Source organism: Anopheles nili, chromosome 2 (genome assembly GCF_943737925.1).
Source record: "Anopheles nili chromosome 2, idAnoNiliSN_F5_01, whole genome shotgun sequence".
Lineage (NCBI taxonomy): Eukaryota > Metazoa > Arthropoda > Insecta > Diptera > Culicidae > Anopheles > Anopheles nili.
In genome coordinates, this window is record NC_071291.1 from 71,832,306 (window position 1) to 71,848,960 (window position 16,655).

Here is a 16,655-nt window from a genome sequence, read left to right on the forward strand (position 1 = left end):
GTAAACAGCCTTGTTTTGACGGGGAAAAAGTAAACAATTCGCCACTGACAGCTACCTGCCAAACGTGTTTTTGACAGAACGCATGCTGCTGGAGTGCAGCATGTTTTTTGTGAAAATGTGTTTTAGCCAGTAAACATCGTCGTCGATCTTTGCTAACGACTTTATCGCATCATTTCAGTTCGGCAATTACGATGGCGGAAGATAAGTACGCAGTTCAGGACCCACCCGTGACGTCGGAAACCCGTGGAAGCAATTACTACAAAAATCGCAGCAAAAAACTCAAACGTAAGAACCGGTTCCTGCAGAACGCGAAAAGTTTCGGCCGGAAGAACAGCTTCGGTCGGGGGGCCGAGTTGGATCAGATGCAGTATCAATATCTGGTGACGATACTCGAGGCGATGACCAAGCAGGAGGACGCAGACGAACGCCAGCTGATGGCGAACAACGTGCTGGAGCAGCTGACGGGCAAGGAAATCAGGACCGCTTCGAACCAACTCGGCAGCCGGGTGCTCGAGAATCTCCTGGCGTACACCGACGAGACAATGTTTGCAAAACAGATGGAAACGTTCGCGGACAACTTTCGCGTGGTTTGCTGTGATAAGTTTGCGTCACACGTGCTTCAGAGGATTCTGGTCGTCGCAATGTTCCGTTCAGCGGCACCATTACAACCGAAGGAAGATGAGCGGAAAGTAGACGAGGAGTCGAGTGAGGCACAGCAAAACAAAAAACAGAAACCCTCCAGCAAACCGCCGAGTGGTCATGGCGAACGGAACGATCAAACCATATGGCCATGGGAGGAGTACAGCATGAAGGAATCGTACACGGACGAGCATCGGCAGGCATGCGGTGCATTTGTCGAGCGTTTGACCATGTTCCTGATCAACAACCTCGAGGAGTTTGTGTGGGACAGCACGGCCAACTACGTCGTGCGGCAGTGCGTTCTCAACCTGAGCGGCATCACGAAGTTAAAGTCAACCGAGGACGTGGAATCACACCGGCTAACCGTGCCGGAAAAGTGGCAAAAGCTGCTGCAAAAGTTGACATTTCAACTGGAGGTGTGGCCACAGTTTGCCGACATGCCTGGTTACGAGCTGACGTCGGCCGTGTTGCAGGACCTGCTGAGAGCTCTTGCTGCCAGCAATGATGGGTTTCAGCTCGAGCAGCTGGCTTTAAAGATACACAACGAGTCGTTCGTCGGCAGGAAGGACCAATCAGTAAAAAAAGAGGAAGACGGAGACGAAAAGTACAACGAAGAAGCGATGGATACGACGGAGGAACCGAGTTCGAATCTTCCCCAGGTGTTCCGGCAGGCCAGCACCATCCGGTTGCTGGAGGCGTGCATTGCCGTAGTGCCGGCCGCGTTCCTGAAGGACAAGATCTTTGCGAAGCTGTTTCGAACGCATCTCCGCGAGCTGGCCCTTTCGAGAACGTGCAACTTTGCGGTGCAGAAGCTGATTGATCACACCCACGACAAGGATTTGATGGATCTCATCTTTGGTGAGCTGGAGGACAGCATCGAGCAAATACTACGTGTCGGTCACACCGGGATCGTGCTAGCGGTGGCCAAAGCGTGCGCCCGGCTCTCCTGCCAACAGGGCAAGTTCGTGAAGCAGCTACTGGAAGCATTGCACTGCAGCGAGGCTACACCGGCGAAGATGATCTCGGCCGTACTGCATCTCATACCGGCGGATGTGCAATCATCGGAGGCAAAGGCGGCTGTACATCTGCACGGGTCGCTCATCCTGCAAGCGGTGCTGGACTTCAACAAGCCGATCAAATTCGTCACCGCCCTGCTGGAAATGCCTAACGATCGGCTCGTGGAGATACTGACCGATCCGCGTGGATCGTTCGTGGCGAATGCGTTCGTAGCGTCTCGGTTCGTGGGGGAAAAGTCTCGCGAAAAGCTGGTGCGCCATCTCGACGGTCAGTACAACCGGTTGGTACTCAGCGTGCACGGATCGCACGTGGTCGAGCTTCTGTACGGAACGGGAAATCCGGCCCAGCGGGAAGCCATCGTACGAGAGTTGGCCGAACAGTGCCCGCAACTTAACAGCAAGCCGTGGGGCGTCATAATCAACAAACGGTTACTGGTCGATACGTACAAGCGCGATCCCGCCAGGTGGAAGGTGGCCATCAAGAACAACGATAAGGTTGGTCGGATGTTCGATAAGCTAGTGCCAGGAGTAAAACGGAAGGCGATTAGTTAAAGGGAACAGAAAAGTGCGCTCATACGATTTGCAATTGAACTGGATAAAAAATCTATAAATGAATGTATAAGGTGAATATTTATCCAGTCGTACGAAGAAATATTGCATTGTTATATTAATTTTATTACAAAAATATTCGCTCGTCTAACGGTACGGTGTAGAACCAGCTAATGTAAAGGGAGAAAATTAATTGTACGGAGGGGCGCAGGGTAGAATCAGCCAATAAAAGTACGCAGCTGATTTGAGACGTAATGCGACCTCCTAGTGATTTGCAAAGTTTTGGGATTATAACGTCTTGAAAGAAATAAAATATAGCTTTTAAAAATGTATATTTCTGAATTTGTTTATTTTGAGTAAATTAATATCCGAATTTTATTCCGCTCGTTATTTAAAAAATATTCACTCGTCGAAGTGTATAGCCAGCTAATGAATTTAAAAAACAAACAGTGTAGAGCCAGCTAATGGATAAAATATGCACAGTGTAGAGTCAGCTAATGAAAAAATATGTACAGTGTATAGCCCGCTAATTGGAAAAATATGCACAGTGTAGAGTCAGCTAATGGAAAAATTATGCACAGTGTAGAGTCAGCTAATTGATAAAAATATGCGCAGTGTAGAGTCAGCTAATGGAAAAAATATGCACAGTGTAGAGTCCGCTAATGCAGGGAACGCAGCCATTTGGCGGGGAAAAAAAGAACGCAGCCAGCTGGAGGGGAAAAATGATGCAGCCAGTCGGAGGGGAAATGCAGCCAGTTTGAGGGGAAATGCAGCCTGCTGAGATTCCTGCACCCCTGGTATTTTTGCGATTTGGGGACCGGTTTTTGAGGTCCGATTTTTGAGGTCTTTTTTTTTTTTTGCCTCCTCGGATTCATGCTCTCCTGTTACTTTGTAATTTTTGCGGGATCGGTTTTTAAAGCGGAAATCGACTCAATCCGGTGCACTTCGGCTATGATATTAGCATTTTTTTTCGCATCTAGTTTTTAATGGTTTCGTGGTTTTCGCAATCAAATGACCTGGAATGTTTTCGGATGATGGTTAATGGATTGTAGAAATAAAAACAATGGCTTTTTTTATCTTTTATATTACTGAGTTTATTCAATAACAATTATTTGGTATCCGAAACTTAGTTTAATCGTTGTTTACAAATTATCTTTCGCCTATCTTTATTTACAAACAATCTATCGTACATCGTCTTGTTTACATAGCCGAATTTCATTTGCGCAATGAAATTAACTCGATAACACCCTATTAGCAGTCCTATTAACATTTCTTTTCATTTTTCGTATTTCTTTTCTGCTATAACGCACCGAATCTAATGAAATAAACCTATTTCGGACACTGAATTTATTTATTTAAAGCTTCTTAGTGTCCTATCAGTATCGTGCTTATATTAACAAACATTTTCACGCCTTTACAGTATGAAATTATACATTTAAATACGCTTATCAGGTAACGGTTTAGGACGCAGTACAAGTACAAGGAAAATACTAGTATACAATGTTTGTTTTACGCTTTTGCATTCCGTAGTCGCAGCATGTCGGTATTTTTTCCCCTTTCAACTAATTAGGCCACAGTTCAATAAACTCCGTGTTTGTTCCGTAATAAGGTTAAGGTTAGCGTGTCTAGCAGAAGTAGGCGGGACATTTGCGTAGTGTAATTCCCATGGAAACCGCAACATGGCGCCTCACTGAGCATGAACACAGGACTCCTTGGTAACGCGATACTGCCACGCGAAGTATTGCAAGCTAACAGAGCTCCTCAAGCTGTTTAAGCGCCTGTTTAATATTCGTCAACATCGCAACGGCGGTTGTTGTGGACGCAACGGTGTATTTTCTGGTCATTCCGCTAACAGGACACCCGCAAGAAGCACGTCTACTGGGTCGGTAGTGATCACTTATTGCTGATTAAACAGGGACACGTCCTTTCAAAGCTCCCAGGGCGCTGAAAATGAGCAAACGGTTAGCGAAACTGCACAAACCGTGCGATAAGCTGGACAAATATGACAACGAACCGTACATGCAGAACCCGCTGCTGAAGTTGTTCCTGTCCGAGGTGAAGGAGCGGCGCCATTACAGCTTCATCCGTCGAAAAGCAGCGCAGGTAACGTGTGTCTTCCGGAAGGTTCCAGCCAGCGCGTGTCCATGGTAACCCCGGCAATGCTTTGATTTGCTTTGTTTCCTACAAACAGGAGAAGATAAAAATTTGCCGTAGTAAAACGATCGATTACGAGGACGTGATACCACGACCCCAGTCGTATTATGCGGAACAACTGCGTGAACATGCCCGGCGGGCACCCGTTCCAAAGATGCTTACCACCACGGAGGATAAGATCCTGTCGTACGTCCCGAAGCGCCTTCGCACGCAGTACCCGACGGTGTTGTCCGCGTATATGACCGAGGTGCACGCCGAGTTCGACAAGGTAATGAAGGCGTACAGCTGCCAAAAGATCCTGAAACCAGGTCCGGACGATTACGTGCCGGAACGGGTACGGTTCGAGTTCAAGCGTGTAGGCCGGACGGAAAACTTCCGGCAGTATCTTCGCAACCGGGCGTACATTCAGAAGAATCTGCTGCTGCCGTATCCTTTCGTGCGTTGTATCGTCCACTACGCCTACACGGAACTGCCGGAGTATCTGAATGATTACGCGCGCTACCGTGAGGAGGACGAGATCACACTGAATGAGCTGCGTGATCTGATCAAGAAGGATCTACAGGCGGTCGGTGCGGTGATCGAGGAGCGATGGTATCCCAAGATTGTGGCCGTCCTGAAGAAGCATTACGAGCGTCGCACCTTACCGAAGTCGATGTGGCCCAAGGTGTTGAGTTGTGCCGGTGGGCTTATCAACCGACTGCTGAATGAGATGAAGCTACGGACGATCCGGCATTTGCAGGAGACGTTGCTCAACGTGCGCCAGATCCCGCAGATGAAGATCCTGGCGATCTGTGACGATGGCATCGATCTGTTCCCGAGCTTGAATGACATCTACAGTGTGTACCAGAACGCGATCGACGAGGTTATGGCGGTTGGTAAGCGATTGGATTGCCTCGAAATGCTTATCGATGGGGCCAGCTTCGATCCGGATAAAATGCTGCCCCATTTGCGCGTGGGAATCGCCGAGCTGTGCGTCGAGGAGGCTCACTCTCAAGTGCAAGAGGCTTTGAGGACAGCATTCGAGCCGCTGGCGAAATACTTGAGCGATTTCCAGGAGCAGTTTGCGGGGCTTCTCTGTCCGGACACCAAGGCTGAGATGGATGAGTTCCTTTCGGAGCCACGATCGTTCGAGGAGTACACCGCCAAGAACGACATATTTCAGCGGTACATGGAGAAGATCCGCGCCATGGTGCAGAAGGAGTACTTTCCGATGGCGATCGTCAACCAGTCGGATGCCATTGGCAGTCTGGTGAAAATCGTCAGGGAGTACATCGACAGCATTGCGAAGAAAATTGAAGAAATGTATGGGCGCGACACAGAACAAATCTGCCGGGAGTTCGAGGAAATAAAGGAACGGGCGTTGGAGATTCCGACCTCAACGGAACAGCTGATGGCGAACGGAGAGTATATGACGCGTGTCAAGACGGACATCATCGACGAGCTGCGGGACAAGATCCAGTACACTCTACGTGTAAGCAAAAAAGCGCCTGTAAAGGGAGAGTAGGAAGAGTCTGTTAGTGTGCGTTTGTTCTTTTCCACAGATCAATGCTTACCTGGTCGAGCTGAAGGATCTCAAACCTGAACACATCGCGCAACAGGTGGAGGCCGTCAATTGGTACTTCCGCATACAGTCCGTGTTCGAGGTGAACTCAACCAACTTCGAGCAGTACAAGTTTTCGTTCGAAGAAAAGCTGCAAGAGGTAACGAAACATTTGATTGAAAGAACGGAAGAAATGATACCGCACATCGCCATCATCAACGACATGACGGAGACGGAGAAGTTTAGGGACTACATAGTCGTCCTGCACGGCTTTATGGATCAGATCGCTGTGTTCGAGGACTACGTTAAATGGATCAATAAGGAGGAGTTGCTGTTTAAATTTCCGGAATCTCAATACGCGGTGCTGAAAGCCATCGATTCGTTTGTGCGTCCATTCTATGGCCTTATTCGGTACATTTGGTAAAAAGGATACGTTCGAAAGATAGATTCTTATCCGATTCGGCTTCTTCTAGGTTGTGTATACGTTGGTTGCGTTACTATAACGTTTGGATGGATGGTCCGTTCGAGTATCTGGAGCCACACTTTGTGGAGGCAAAAACTGAGGAATTTTTAAAAGCATTTCAAAACACCCAAAAAGAATACCGCAATCGTATCAAGGCGGATATGCTTGAGAACACGCTGTGTAAGTTTAAGGTGGGTGTCTGATGGATTTTCGACCGTTCAAACAACAATAATGCTGCATTGAGGGTTATTTTTCTTGTAGGGACAAACAGAAGACCCCGATCCAGAGAAGCATCCCTGTCCGTTGAAGCTATGCGCAAGAATGAGTCAATCGATCAGAGACTTCCACCTCGGGGTGTACGTGGTGAAGATCATGTGCAACTCCGCGTTGAAAGATCGCCACTGGGATGAGATGTCCGAGATCGCTGGATTTGACCTGACACCGGATGCCGGCACGACGCTGCGTAAAATTATCGACTACAAACTGGACAAGGATTTGGACAAATTCGAGATCATCAGCATCGGTGCGAACAAGGAGCTGGCGTTGCAGCAGACCCTTCAGGCAATGATTGCCGAGTGGGAGAACATTACGTTCAAGCTGAACGCGTACAAGGATACGGGCATCAGCATCCTAACCGGTTTGGATGATATCCAGGCTGTGCTGGATGATCACATCATGAAGACGCTGGCAATGCGTGGTTCGGCGTTTGTAAAACCATGCGAAAAGGAGGTGAAAGAGTGGTACCAGACGCTGACACGGGTGAACCGCACCATCGACCAGTGGGGTAAGGTGCAGGGCAGCTGGCTGTATCTGCTTCCCATCTTCTCCTCGAAGGACATCGTAGCACAAATGCCAAACGAAGGCAGGATGTTTCAGCAGGTTGACAAAACGTACCGTATGTACATGAAAACGGTGGAGTCGACCCGCTTCGTGATTGGAGTGGCTGCCGCCAAGGGCGTCCAGGAGGCGATGGAGCAATCAAACGAACTCCTGGAAGAGATCACGAACGGTGTAAACGAGTATCTGGAAAAGAAGCGACTGTTTTTCCCGCGCTTCTTCTTTCTCTCCAACGACGAGATGTTGGAAATTCTGTCCGAAACCAAGGATCCACTGCGAGTCCAACCGCACCTGAGCAAGTGCTTCGAAGGTATCAACCGGCTGGAGTTTGACGAGCGGCTGGACATTCGATCCATGTTCAGCATCGAAAGAGAGCAGGTACAGTTCGTCCAGCCAGTGTCGACACTGGAAGCCCGAGGAAGCGTAGAGAAGTGGCTCTCCTGGGTGGAATCGTCGATGCTCGAAGCCATCCACACCGAGATGAGCGCCTCGTACAAGGCGTACCCGGAGAAAACGCGCTGCAAATGGGCTCTGGATTGGCCCGGTATGATCGTGCTGTGCGTGTCGCAGATCTACTGGGCCGCGAACATCCACCAGTGCTTCCGGAAGCGCAACAAAACGCTTATACTGGACCTGTTCGAGCGCCTGCAGGTGGAGCTGATGGACGTGGTTGCGCTGATGCGATCGAAAGACCTCTCCAACCTTCAGCGCATCACGGTGAAGGCGCTGATCGTGATCGATGTGCATGCGAAGGACGTCGTGCAGGAGCTGATCAGGAATCGCGTCAGTTCGGAGAATGATTTTCAGTGGCTGGCCCAGCTGCGCTACTATTGGGAAGGCGAGGAGACGGGCGTGTCGGTGAAGATCATCAACGCGGCGGTTCGGTTCGCCTGCGAGTATCTGGGCAATTCTGACCGGCTCGTAATCACTCCGCTGACCGATCGCTGCTATCGCACACTGATGGGCGCCTACCAGCTCCACCTCAACGGTGCGCCCGAAGGTCCTGCCGGTACGGGCAAGACAGAAACAACCAAGGATCTTGCCAAAGCACTCGCTGTACAGTGCAAGGTGTTCAACTGCTCCGACGGGCTCGACTACAAGGCGATGGGTAAGTTCTTCAAAGGACTCGCTTCGTCCGGCGCGTGGGCCTGTTTCGACGAGTTTAATCGCATTGAGCTGGAGGTCCTCTCCGTCGTGGCTCAGCAGATCCTTTGCATCGTGCAAGCCGTCCGTGGAGGCGTGCAGAAATTCAACTTTGAGGGCACAGAGCTAACGCTCAATCCGGCGTGTTACGTGTGCATCACGATGAACCCGGGGTACGCCGGACGGTCGGAATTGCCAGATAACTTAAAAGTGCTCTTCCGTACCGTGGCCATGATGGTGCCGGACTACGCGATGATCGGTGAGATTTCGCTCTACTCGTTCGGGTTCACTAACGCGCGGACGTTGGCGGTCAAAATTGTTACCACGTATCGGTTGTGCTCGGAGCAGCTGTCGTCGCAGAATCACTACGACTACGGTATGCGAGCGGTGAAGACAGTCTTGCAGGCGTGCGGCAACCTGAAGAAAGCCTTTCCAGACGATGACGAAGAGATCATTTTGCTACGATCACTGCTGGATGTCAACCTGCCCAAGTTCCTCGCGAAGGACATCCCGCTTTTCGAGGGTATTATCTCGGATCTGTTCCCCGGTGTCGAACTCCCGCAAGCGGACTATGCTGCTCTCGAGCGATCATTCCGCGAAGTGTGCGGCTTGTTTAACCTCCAGCCGAAGGATACCTTCCTCACCAAAGTGATCCAGACGTACGAGATGATGATCGTGCGACACGGTTTCATGATGGTCGGCAAGCCATTCTCCGGCAAATCGATGACGCTGCGTGTCCTCGCTGCTTGTCTAGCTATGCTGAGCAGCACCCGCTCCGGTAATCCTTACTTCCAGAACATCCAGCTTGAGGTGGTAAATCCGAAAGCGATCACGATGGGACAGCTGTACGGGGCGTTTGATCCGATCTCGTACGAGTGGACGGACGGTATCGCGTCGACGATATTCCGCAAACACGCCATGGACACCAGCACCGACCGGAAGTGGCTCGTATTCGACGGACCAGTCGATGCGGTTTGGATCGAGAACATGAACACGGTGTTGGACGACAATAAGAAGCTTTGTCTCACGTCTGGCGAAGTGATCACGATGTCGAGCGACATGTCGATGATCTTCGAAGTGATGGATCTGGAGCAGGCCTCTCCGGCGACCGTTTCGCGGTGTGGTATGATTTTCATGGAACCCTCTGTGATCGGATGGGAATCGTTCGTGGAGTCGTGGATTACACGGTGCGACAATAGCTGGACAGCCGACTGGCACGATCTGCTGCTGGAGCTGTTCCGTTGGTTGATACCGGATTGTCTGGAGTTCATTCGGTATCACGGCCATCAGTATCTGCATCCGGGCGATATCAACCTACTGATGGCGACTATGCACATCTTCGAGATGATCATCAATGAGGCTTGCCACGAGAGCCCGGATGAATATAGCAAGTATTTGTTTACCTGGTTCCAGGCTGCGATGATGTACGCTGTGGTGTGGGGCCTAGGAGGCATACTGGACATGGAGTCTAAGATGAAGTTTGATGAATTTTATCGTGAAGTAAGCGACAGCTGCAGAAGTAAATGTCACAACCTCTTGCAAACGCTGCACCTCGTGTTTTCGTTTCTTGCAGATTTGGAAAGGCACCGACGAACATCACCCCGTACCGGAAGTGGTTGGAAAGATTGATGTATCCATGCCGGGTGAGGGTATGATAATCGATTACGTGTACTATTTCAAGCAGAAAGGATCCTGGCGCTTCTATCCTGATATGGTTCGGCAGATGAAAAACGAAGTCGGTTTTACTCTTCTCGTGCCGACGCTCGATTCCGTGAGATATATGCATATTCTAGATATACATATAAAGGTACTGTTGTCTTTTAGAATTCGAGTTACACATGCTCCCATTTTCGTTGAAAAAGAAAAGTTTAGCTTGTTTAATGTACGCCTCTTTCCAGAATAAGAAACCATTGCTGCTAGTCGGTCCTACCGGAACCGGTAAAACATATTACATTCAGAATTACATGATGAGCAAGATGGATCAGGCGGAGCGTCTACCAACGTTTATCACCTTCACGACGCAGATCACAGCCAACCAGACACAAGATTTGATCATTTCCAAACTGGTAAAGAAAAAACGTGGCGTTTATGGACCACCGTCGGGAAAAACGTGCGTCCTGTTCATCGATGACATGAACATGCCGGTGAAAGAAGTTTATGGGGCGCAACCCCCCATCGAACTGATGAGACAGTACTTCGACCAGGCGCATTGGTATGATCTAAAGGACACCACGAAGGTGTACCTGCAAGATATCCTAGTAATGGCTGCCTGTGGATTGGTGGGTGGAAGCCGGCAGGATGTGTATGAACGGTTCTTGTGTCATTTCAACATCTTCGCAATTAGTAATTTCAATGATGAAACGATGTTTAAAATTTTCTCTGCCATCCTGCTCGATGGGTACAAGAAAGGAGGCCACGCATCCGACGTTATCAATATGGTGAACATGATCGTGAATGCAACGCTTGATACGTACCAGTTTGCATGCGCCAAGTTGCTACCAACGCCTGCCAAATCGCATTACATCTTTAACCTGCGAGATGTGCTGCGTGTTATTAGCGGTTGTTCGATGTTGAAGCGGGAGTCAGTGGAGAGCAAAAAGATCTTCCCGAAGTTATGGCTACATGAGAGCATGCGGATTTTCTACGATCGCCTAATAAACGATGCCGACCGCATGTTTGTGTTCGATAAGTTGCTGGTGAATATGAAAACATTTTTCAAAGAGAAACCGGAGGCTTTACTGCCAGAGCTATTCGACGAGGCTACGGGACAGGTTCAGATCCATAGCTTAAACAACCTCATGTTCGGTAGCTACTTCGATGCGGATGCCGAAACTGAAGAACGCAAGTATGAGGAAACGCAACACGTGGAACAGCTGCGTGATCTGGCGGGAAAAGCACTGATCGAGTTCAACAGCTCCCAAAAGGCTAAGATGGATATAGTGCTGTTCCAGTACGCTTTGCAGCATCTAAACAAAGTGTGCCGCGTGATCTCTATGGCAGGTGGTAGTTCCCTGTTGATCGGGATGGGCGGATCTGGTCGTCAGTCGCTTACGAAGCTTGCGTCTCAAATTTGCGGACAGTCCTTGTTCCAACCGGAGATTACAAAGTTCTACGGATTGAACGAGTGGCGTGAGGATTTGAAGAAAGTGCTCAAAGAAGCGGGTGGTCTTGGTCGCGATACTGTTTTCCTACTGACCGAAGCTCAACTGCAAGAGGAAGCATTCTTGCAGGACATCGATTGCCTGTTGAACCTCGGTGAGGTACCAAACATTTTTGCGATCGATGAAAAGCAGGAAATCCTTGAGATGGTGCGACTTGCTGCTCAAGGAGGCAATCGCAATCTCGACATTAGCCCGCTGGAAGTGTTCCAGTTCTTTGTAAATCGTTGCAAACAGAAACTGCACATTGTGATCTGCTTCAGCCCGATCGGAGGAGCTCTGAGGACGCGCATCAGGATGTATCCATCCCTGGTGAATTGTTGTACAATTGACTGGTACGATGCGTGGCCCGAGGACGCGTTGGAGAAGGTGGCCGAGAAGTATATGAAGGAGTTGAACGTATCGAACGAAGTAAAGAAGTCTATCGTGGTTTTGTGTAAACATTTCCACGTGATTGCACGCGATGTCTCGGCACAATTTACGCTTGAAACTGGACGCATAACGTACATCACGTCCGCATCCTACCTAGAGCTGATCAAATCATTCCGCAATCTCACCCAAAAACATCAGTCGGAGATAATGAACAACAAGTTGCGCTACCTCGGTGGGTTGGATAGGTTGAGTGCAGCGTCTGACGCCGTCTCCAAGATGCAAATCGAATTGAACGCACTGCAACCGACGCTGATTGTGATGGCAGAGAATTCTCGCAAAATGACCGAAGAAATCGAGAAGGAATCACTCGAGGCAACGGCTGCAACAGAGCAGGTTAAAAAGGACGAAGTGGTCGCGAACGTACAGGCAGCCGAAGCCCAGGTGCTAAAGGCGGACTGCGAGAAGGATCTCGCTGGAGCTATACCGATTTTGGAAGAAGCTATTCAAGCGCTAAATACACTAAAACCAACCGATATTACGCTGGTGAAGTCCATGAAGAACCCCCCAGAGGTGGTAAAGCTCGTAATGGCGGCCGTCTGCGTTATGAAGGGTATTACACCTGATAAAGTGGCTGATCCTGCTACAGGCAAGAAGATGCTCGACTACTGGGGACCTAGTAAAAGATTGCTGGGAGATTTGTCCTTCCTGCAGACACTGAAAGATTTCGACAAGGACAACATTAACCCCGACACTATGCGCAAAATCCGCAAGGACTTCATCCCACACAAAGACTTCCAACCGCACATCGTGGCGAAAGCATCGAGTGCGGCCGAGGGTCTGTGTAAGTGGATCATTGCGATGGATTTGTACGACGCGGTGGCGAAGATCGTCGCGCCGAAAAAGGAAAAGTTAAAGCAAGCCGAAAAGGAATACTCCGAAACGATGGCGATCCTCAACGAAAAACGTTTGCTGGCAGCGAATCTGGAACGCCGTGTGGCCGAACTGAATGACAACCTGGAGATAGCTAACCGCAAGAAACAGGAAGTCGAGGACGAGGTTCAGCTGTGCAAGGACAAACTGCAACGTGCGGAAACGCTGATCGGTGGGCTTGGTGGCGAGAAGACACGTTGGATAGCGTCAGCAGAGAATCTGCAACGACTGTACGACAGTCTAGCCGGCGATATATTGGTCTCAAGTGGAGTCATTGCATACCTTGCTCCTTTGACGGCTACTTACAGAAGTCAATGCATCGGCGAGTGGCACGAGCTGTGCATTGCCAACAACATTCCCTGCTCTCCCGAATACAATCTGGTGGATGTCCTCGGGTCGAGAATAAAAATTCAGAACTGGAACATTGCCGGACTGCCGACAGATGCGTTTTCGACTGAGAATGCGATCATCATGGATTGTACGTCGCGGTGCAGCTTGTTCATCGATCCGCAACTGCAGGCGAACAAGTGGATACGGAACATGGAGCGAAGCAACCACTTGGTGGTGGTTAAATTTTCTCAGTCGGATTATATGAAAAAAATTGAGGGATGCATTGAACAAGGCTACCCGGTATTGGTGGAAAATGTGTTCGAGGAACTAGAGGCACCCTTGGATCCGCTGCTCAACAAGAACACGTACGTCCAGGGTGGCGTGGAGTACATAACGCTGGGAGATAATGTAATCCCGTTGTCCCCAAAATTCCGGCTGTATCTAACGTCAAGCCTACGCAATCCGCACTATCTGCCGGAGGTGTACAACAAAGTGACGGTGATCAATTTCGCACTCACTATCCAAGGCCTCGAGGATCAGCTGTTGGGCATCGTTGTGGCTAAGGAGCGCCCTGATCTGCAGGAGCTGCGTCAAAGTTTGATCCTGCAGGGTGCCAAAAACGTCGCCATGCTCAAAGACGTGGAAGATAAAATCCTGAAGACACTGTCCGAGTGCAAGGGAGACATCCTGGAGGACGAGAGTGCGATCAAAATCCTGGACGATTCGAAACGCATCTCAAGCGACATCGTGAAAAAGCAAGAGGATTCACGAGAGATCGAACAGAAGATAGAAGCCTTCCGGGAGAGCTATCAACCGGTGGCTGTGCATTCGTCGACGCTCTACTACTGCATCACAGAGCTACCGAACGTGGATCCGATGTACCAGTTTTCATTGGCATGGTTCGTGAATCTGTACATCTACTCGATCGAAAATGCGAATCGCACAAAGGATCTCTACCGACGGTTGAAGTACCTGATGGATGCGGTCACGCTAAATCTGTACAACAATGTCTGCCGTTCGCTATTTGAAAAGGACAAACTGTTGTTTTCCTTCATCCTAACGACAAAGATTATGATCTCCTGCAATCAGATCGATCAGCTGGAGTTCAAGTTTCTGCTCAGTGGTGGCGAAAAAGCAGATACCTCGCGACACAACCCAGACGAGAGCTGGATCACCGGTAAGCTGTGGGAGGACGTGTGCCGTCTGGAGCAACTGCCCGATTTTGCGGGTTTCGTTGAGAGTTTTGCAGCCAATCGACCGCTTTGGCGAGCGTATTATGACGCAGAAGAACCTCAACTACTGAAGCTTCCCGCACCTTGGGAAGAAAAAACGAACCGCTTCGAGAAGCTGATCGTGCTAAAGACGGTGCGTCCGGACAAGTTTGTGCTTGCGATTACGGAGTTCGTCGCATCCGAGATGGGTCCTCCGTACGTCGCACCTCCACCGTTCGACATTGCGCGTTCGTATGAGGATTCCAATTGCCTGACGCCACTGATCTTTATCCTGTCCCCAGGAGCGGATCCAATGAACGCGCTGCTCTTGTACGCGGAAAAAATGGGATTCGATGAGACGTTCCAGTCGATCTCACTTGGACAGGGACAAGGTCCGATTGCGCAACGAATTATCGAACGCGCTCAGGATGAGGGCAGTTGGGTGTGTTTACAGAACTGCCATCTAGCAGCCTCGTGGATGCCTACGCTAGAGTTCCTATGGGAGAACATGGACCACTACAACACAACGACTACGTTCCGGTTGTGGCTTACAAGTTATCCTTCGGAGCAGTTTCCGGCCAGCATTCTGCAGAATGGCATCAAGATGACCAACGAACCTCCGACGGGTTTGCAACAGAACCTACTCCGTTCGTACCACTCGGAACCAATGAACGACGATACGTTCTACACTGGTTGTCCAGGAAAAGACCGTGCCTTTTCGAAGCTGCTCTTTGGTGTGTGCTTCTTTCACGCGGTCGTCCAAGAACGCCGCAAATTTGGTCCACTCGGATGGAACATTTCGTACGGATTCAACGAGTCAGACTTTCAGATTTCGGTTCTACAGCTGCAGTTGTTCATCAACCAGTACGAGGAGATCCCATACGAGGCGATCACGTACCTTACCGGGGAATGCAACTACGGTGGACGTGTGACGGATGCCTGGGATCGCAGGGCGATTGTAACCATTCTTGAAGACTACGTCAACGAGCAGGTAGTGAGCAATCCCAACTACCGCTTATCGCCCCTGGGTGAGTGCTATGGAATCCCGCTGCGCAACGAACACCGCGAGTATCTGGCGCACATAGCGAACAATATTCCCAACTTCCCGAGTCCCCTGGTGTACGGTCTGCATTCCAACGCGGGTATAACAAGGGATCTGACCGCATCGCGCATTCTGATCGACTCGATGATCCTCACGCAAGGCGGCACTTCCGGAGGCAGCGATGCAGAGATGGAGAAGCAAGTTCTAGCAACGATCGACGAAATCTTCACGCTACTACCGGAGGACTTCAATATCGATGCCGTTAAGCGACGATATCCCGTAGACTACAACGAGTCGATGAACACGGTGCTTGTGCAGGAGATGGAACGATTCAATGCGCTATTGGTCGAGATCCGTACGAGCTGCGTTAACCTGAAGAAAGGTATCGCTGGACTGATCGCGTTGACGCCTCAGCTCGAGGCCGTGTTTGGGGCGATTCAATATCGGCGCATTCCGGCGAGTTGGATGAAGAAATCCTACCCCAGCCTGAAACCCGTTGGCGCGTACGTTGTCGATTTCCGTGAGCGACTAGATTTCCTGCACCGCTGGTCCAACGAAGGCAAGCCCGATGTGTTCTGGTTGTCAGGGTTTTACTTCACACAAGCGTTCCTGACGGCGGCGATGCAGAACTATGCTCGACGGCACCGGATTCCGATCGACATGTTGACGTACGACTTCAAGGTGTTGAAGGAGACAAACGTGGAAACGGCCCCTGAAGACGGGGTGTACGTTCATGGGTTGTTTTTGCAGGGCGCACGTTGGGACGTCGCGAAGAGTTGTCTGGAGGAGCAACTACCAAAAATGCTGATCGACACGATGCCCATCATTCATCTGCTGGTAGGTAGACATGACGAAGTGGTGCCATTGCAAACGTAACTATAAACCATCCGTGATCACACTTTACAGCCAAAGAAAATAGCCGAATTGAGTGAGGGCACTCGCTACAAATGTCCGGTGTATAAGACGGCCGAACGCAAGGGCACCCTATCAACCACCGGTCATTCGACGAACTACGTACTGCCGGTGTTGCTAGGGACGCGTGTTCCCGCCAACCATTGGGTGAAGCGAAGCGTAGCCTTGCTCTGTCAAACATCCGAATAGTCAGTCCCAAAATTTTCCCGTATTTTAACTAGCAACTTTCGGTTTTCAGTGAACACCCCCTCCCTTTTGGGCTTTTAGATACGTTTGCAAAATAAGGCATTATGTGAAAGTGCATGCACAAATTAACAAAAATTTCTATGCGAAACCTGACCCACTAAAAAAATACCATG

The 16,655-nt window shown here is 49.9% G+C and overlaps 2 protein-coding genes across 2 annotated transcripts; both read left to right on the forward strand.

Moving 5' to 3' along the window:
- The first annotated feature begins 191 nt into the window (after positions 1-191).
- LOC128730059 (nucleolar protein 9) lies at positions 192-2,207 on the forward strand. Its single transcript, XM_053823132.1, has one exon. The coding sequence runs from the start codon at positions 192-194 to the stop codon at positions 2,205-2,207; it is 2,016 nt and encodes a 671-aa protein (XP_053679107.1).
- Positions 2,208-4,154: 1,947 nt separating this feature from the next.
- On the forward strand, positions 4,155-16,485 carry LOC128730074 (dynein axonemal heavy chain 12). The gene is made up of 8 exons (XM_053823133.1): positions 4,155-4,307; positions 4,396-5,829; positions 5,900-6,309; positions 6,372-6,552; positions 6,623-9,841; positions 9,915-10,148; positions 10,240-16,221; positions 16,291-16,485. Exons 1-8 carry the CDS (start codon positions 4,155-4,157, stop codon positions 16,483-16,485), a joined length of 11,808 nt encoding a protein of 3,935 aa, XP_053679108.1.
- Positions 16,486-16,655: the final 170 nt, after the last annotated feature.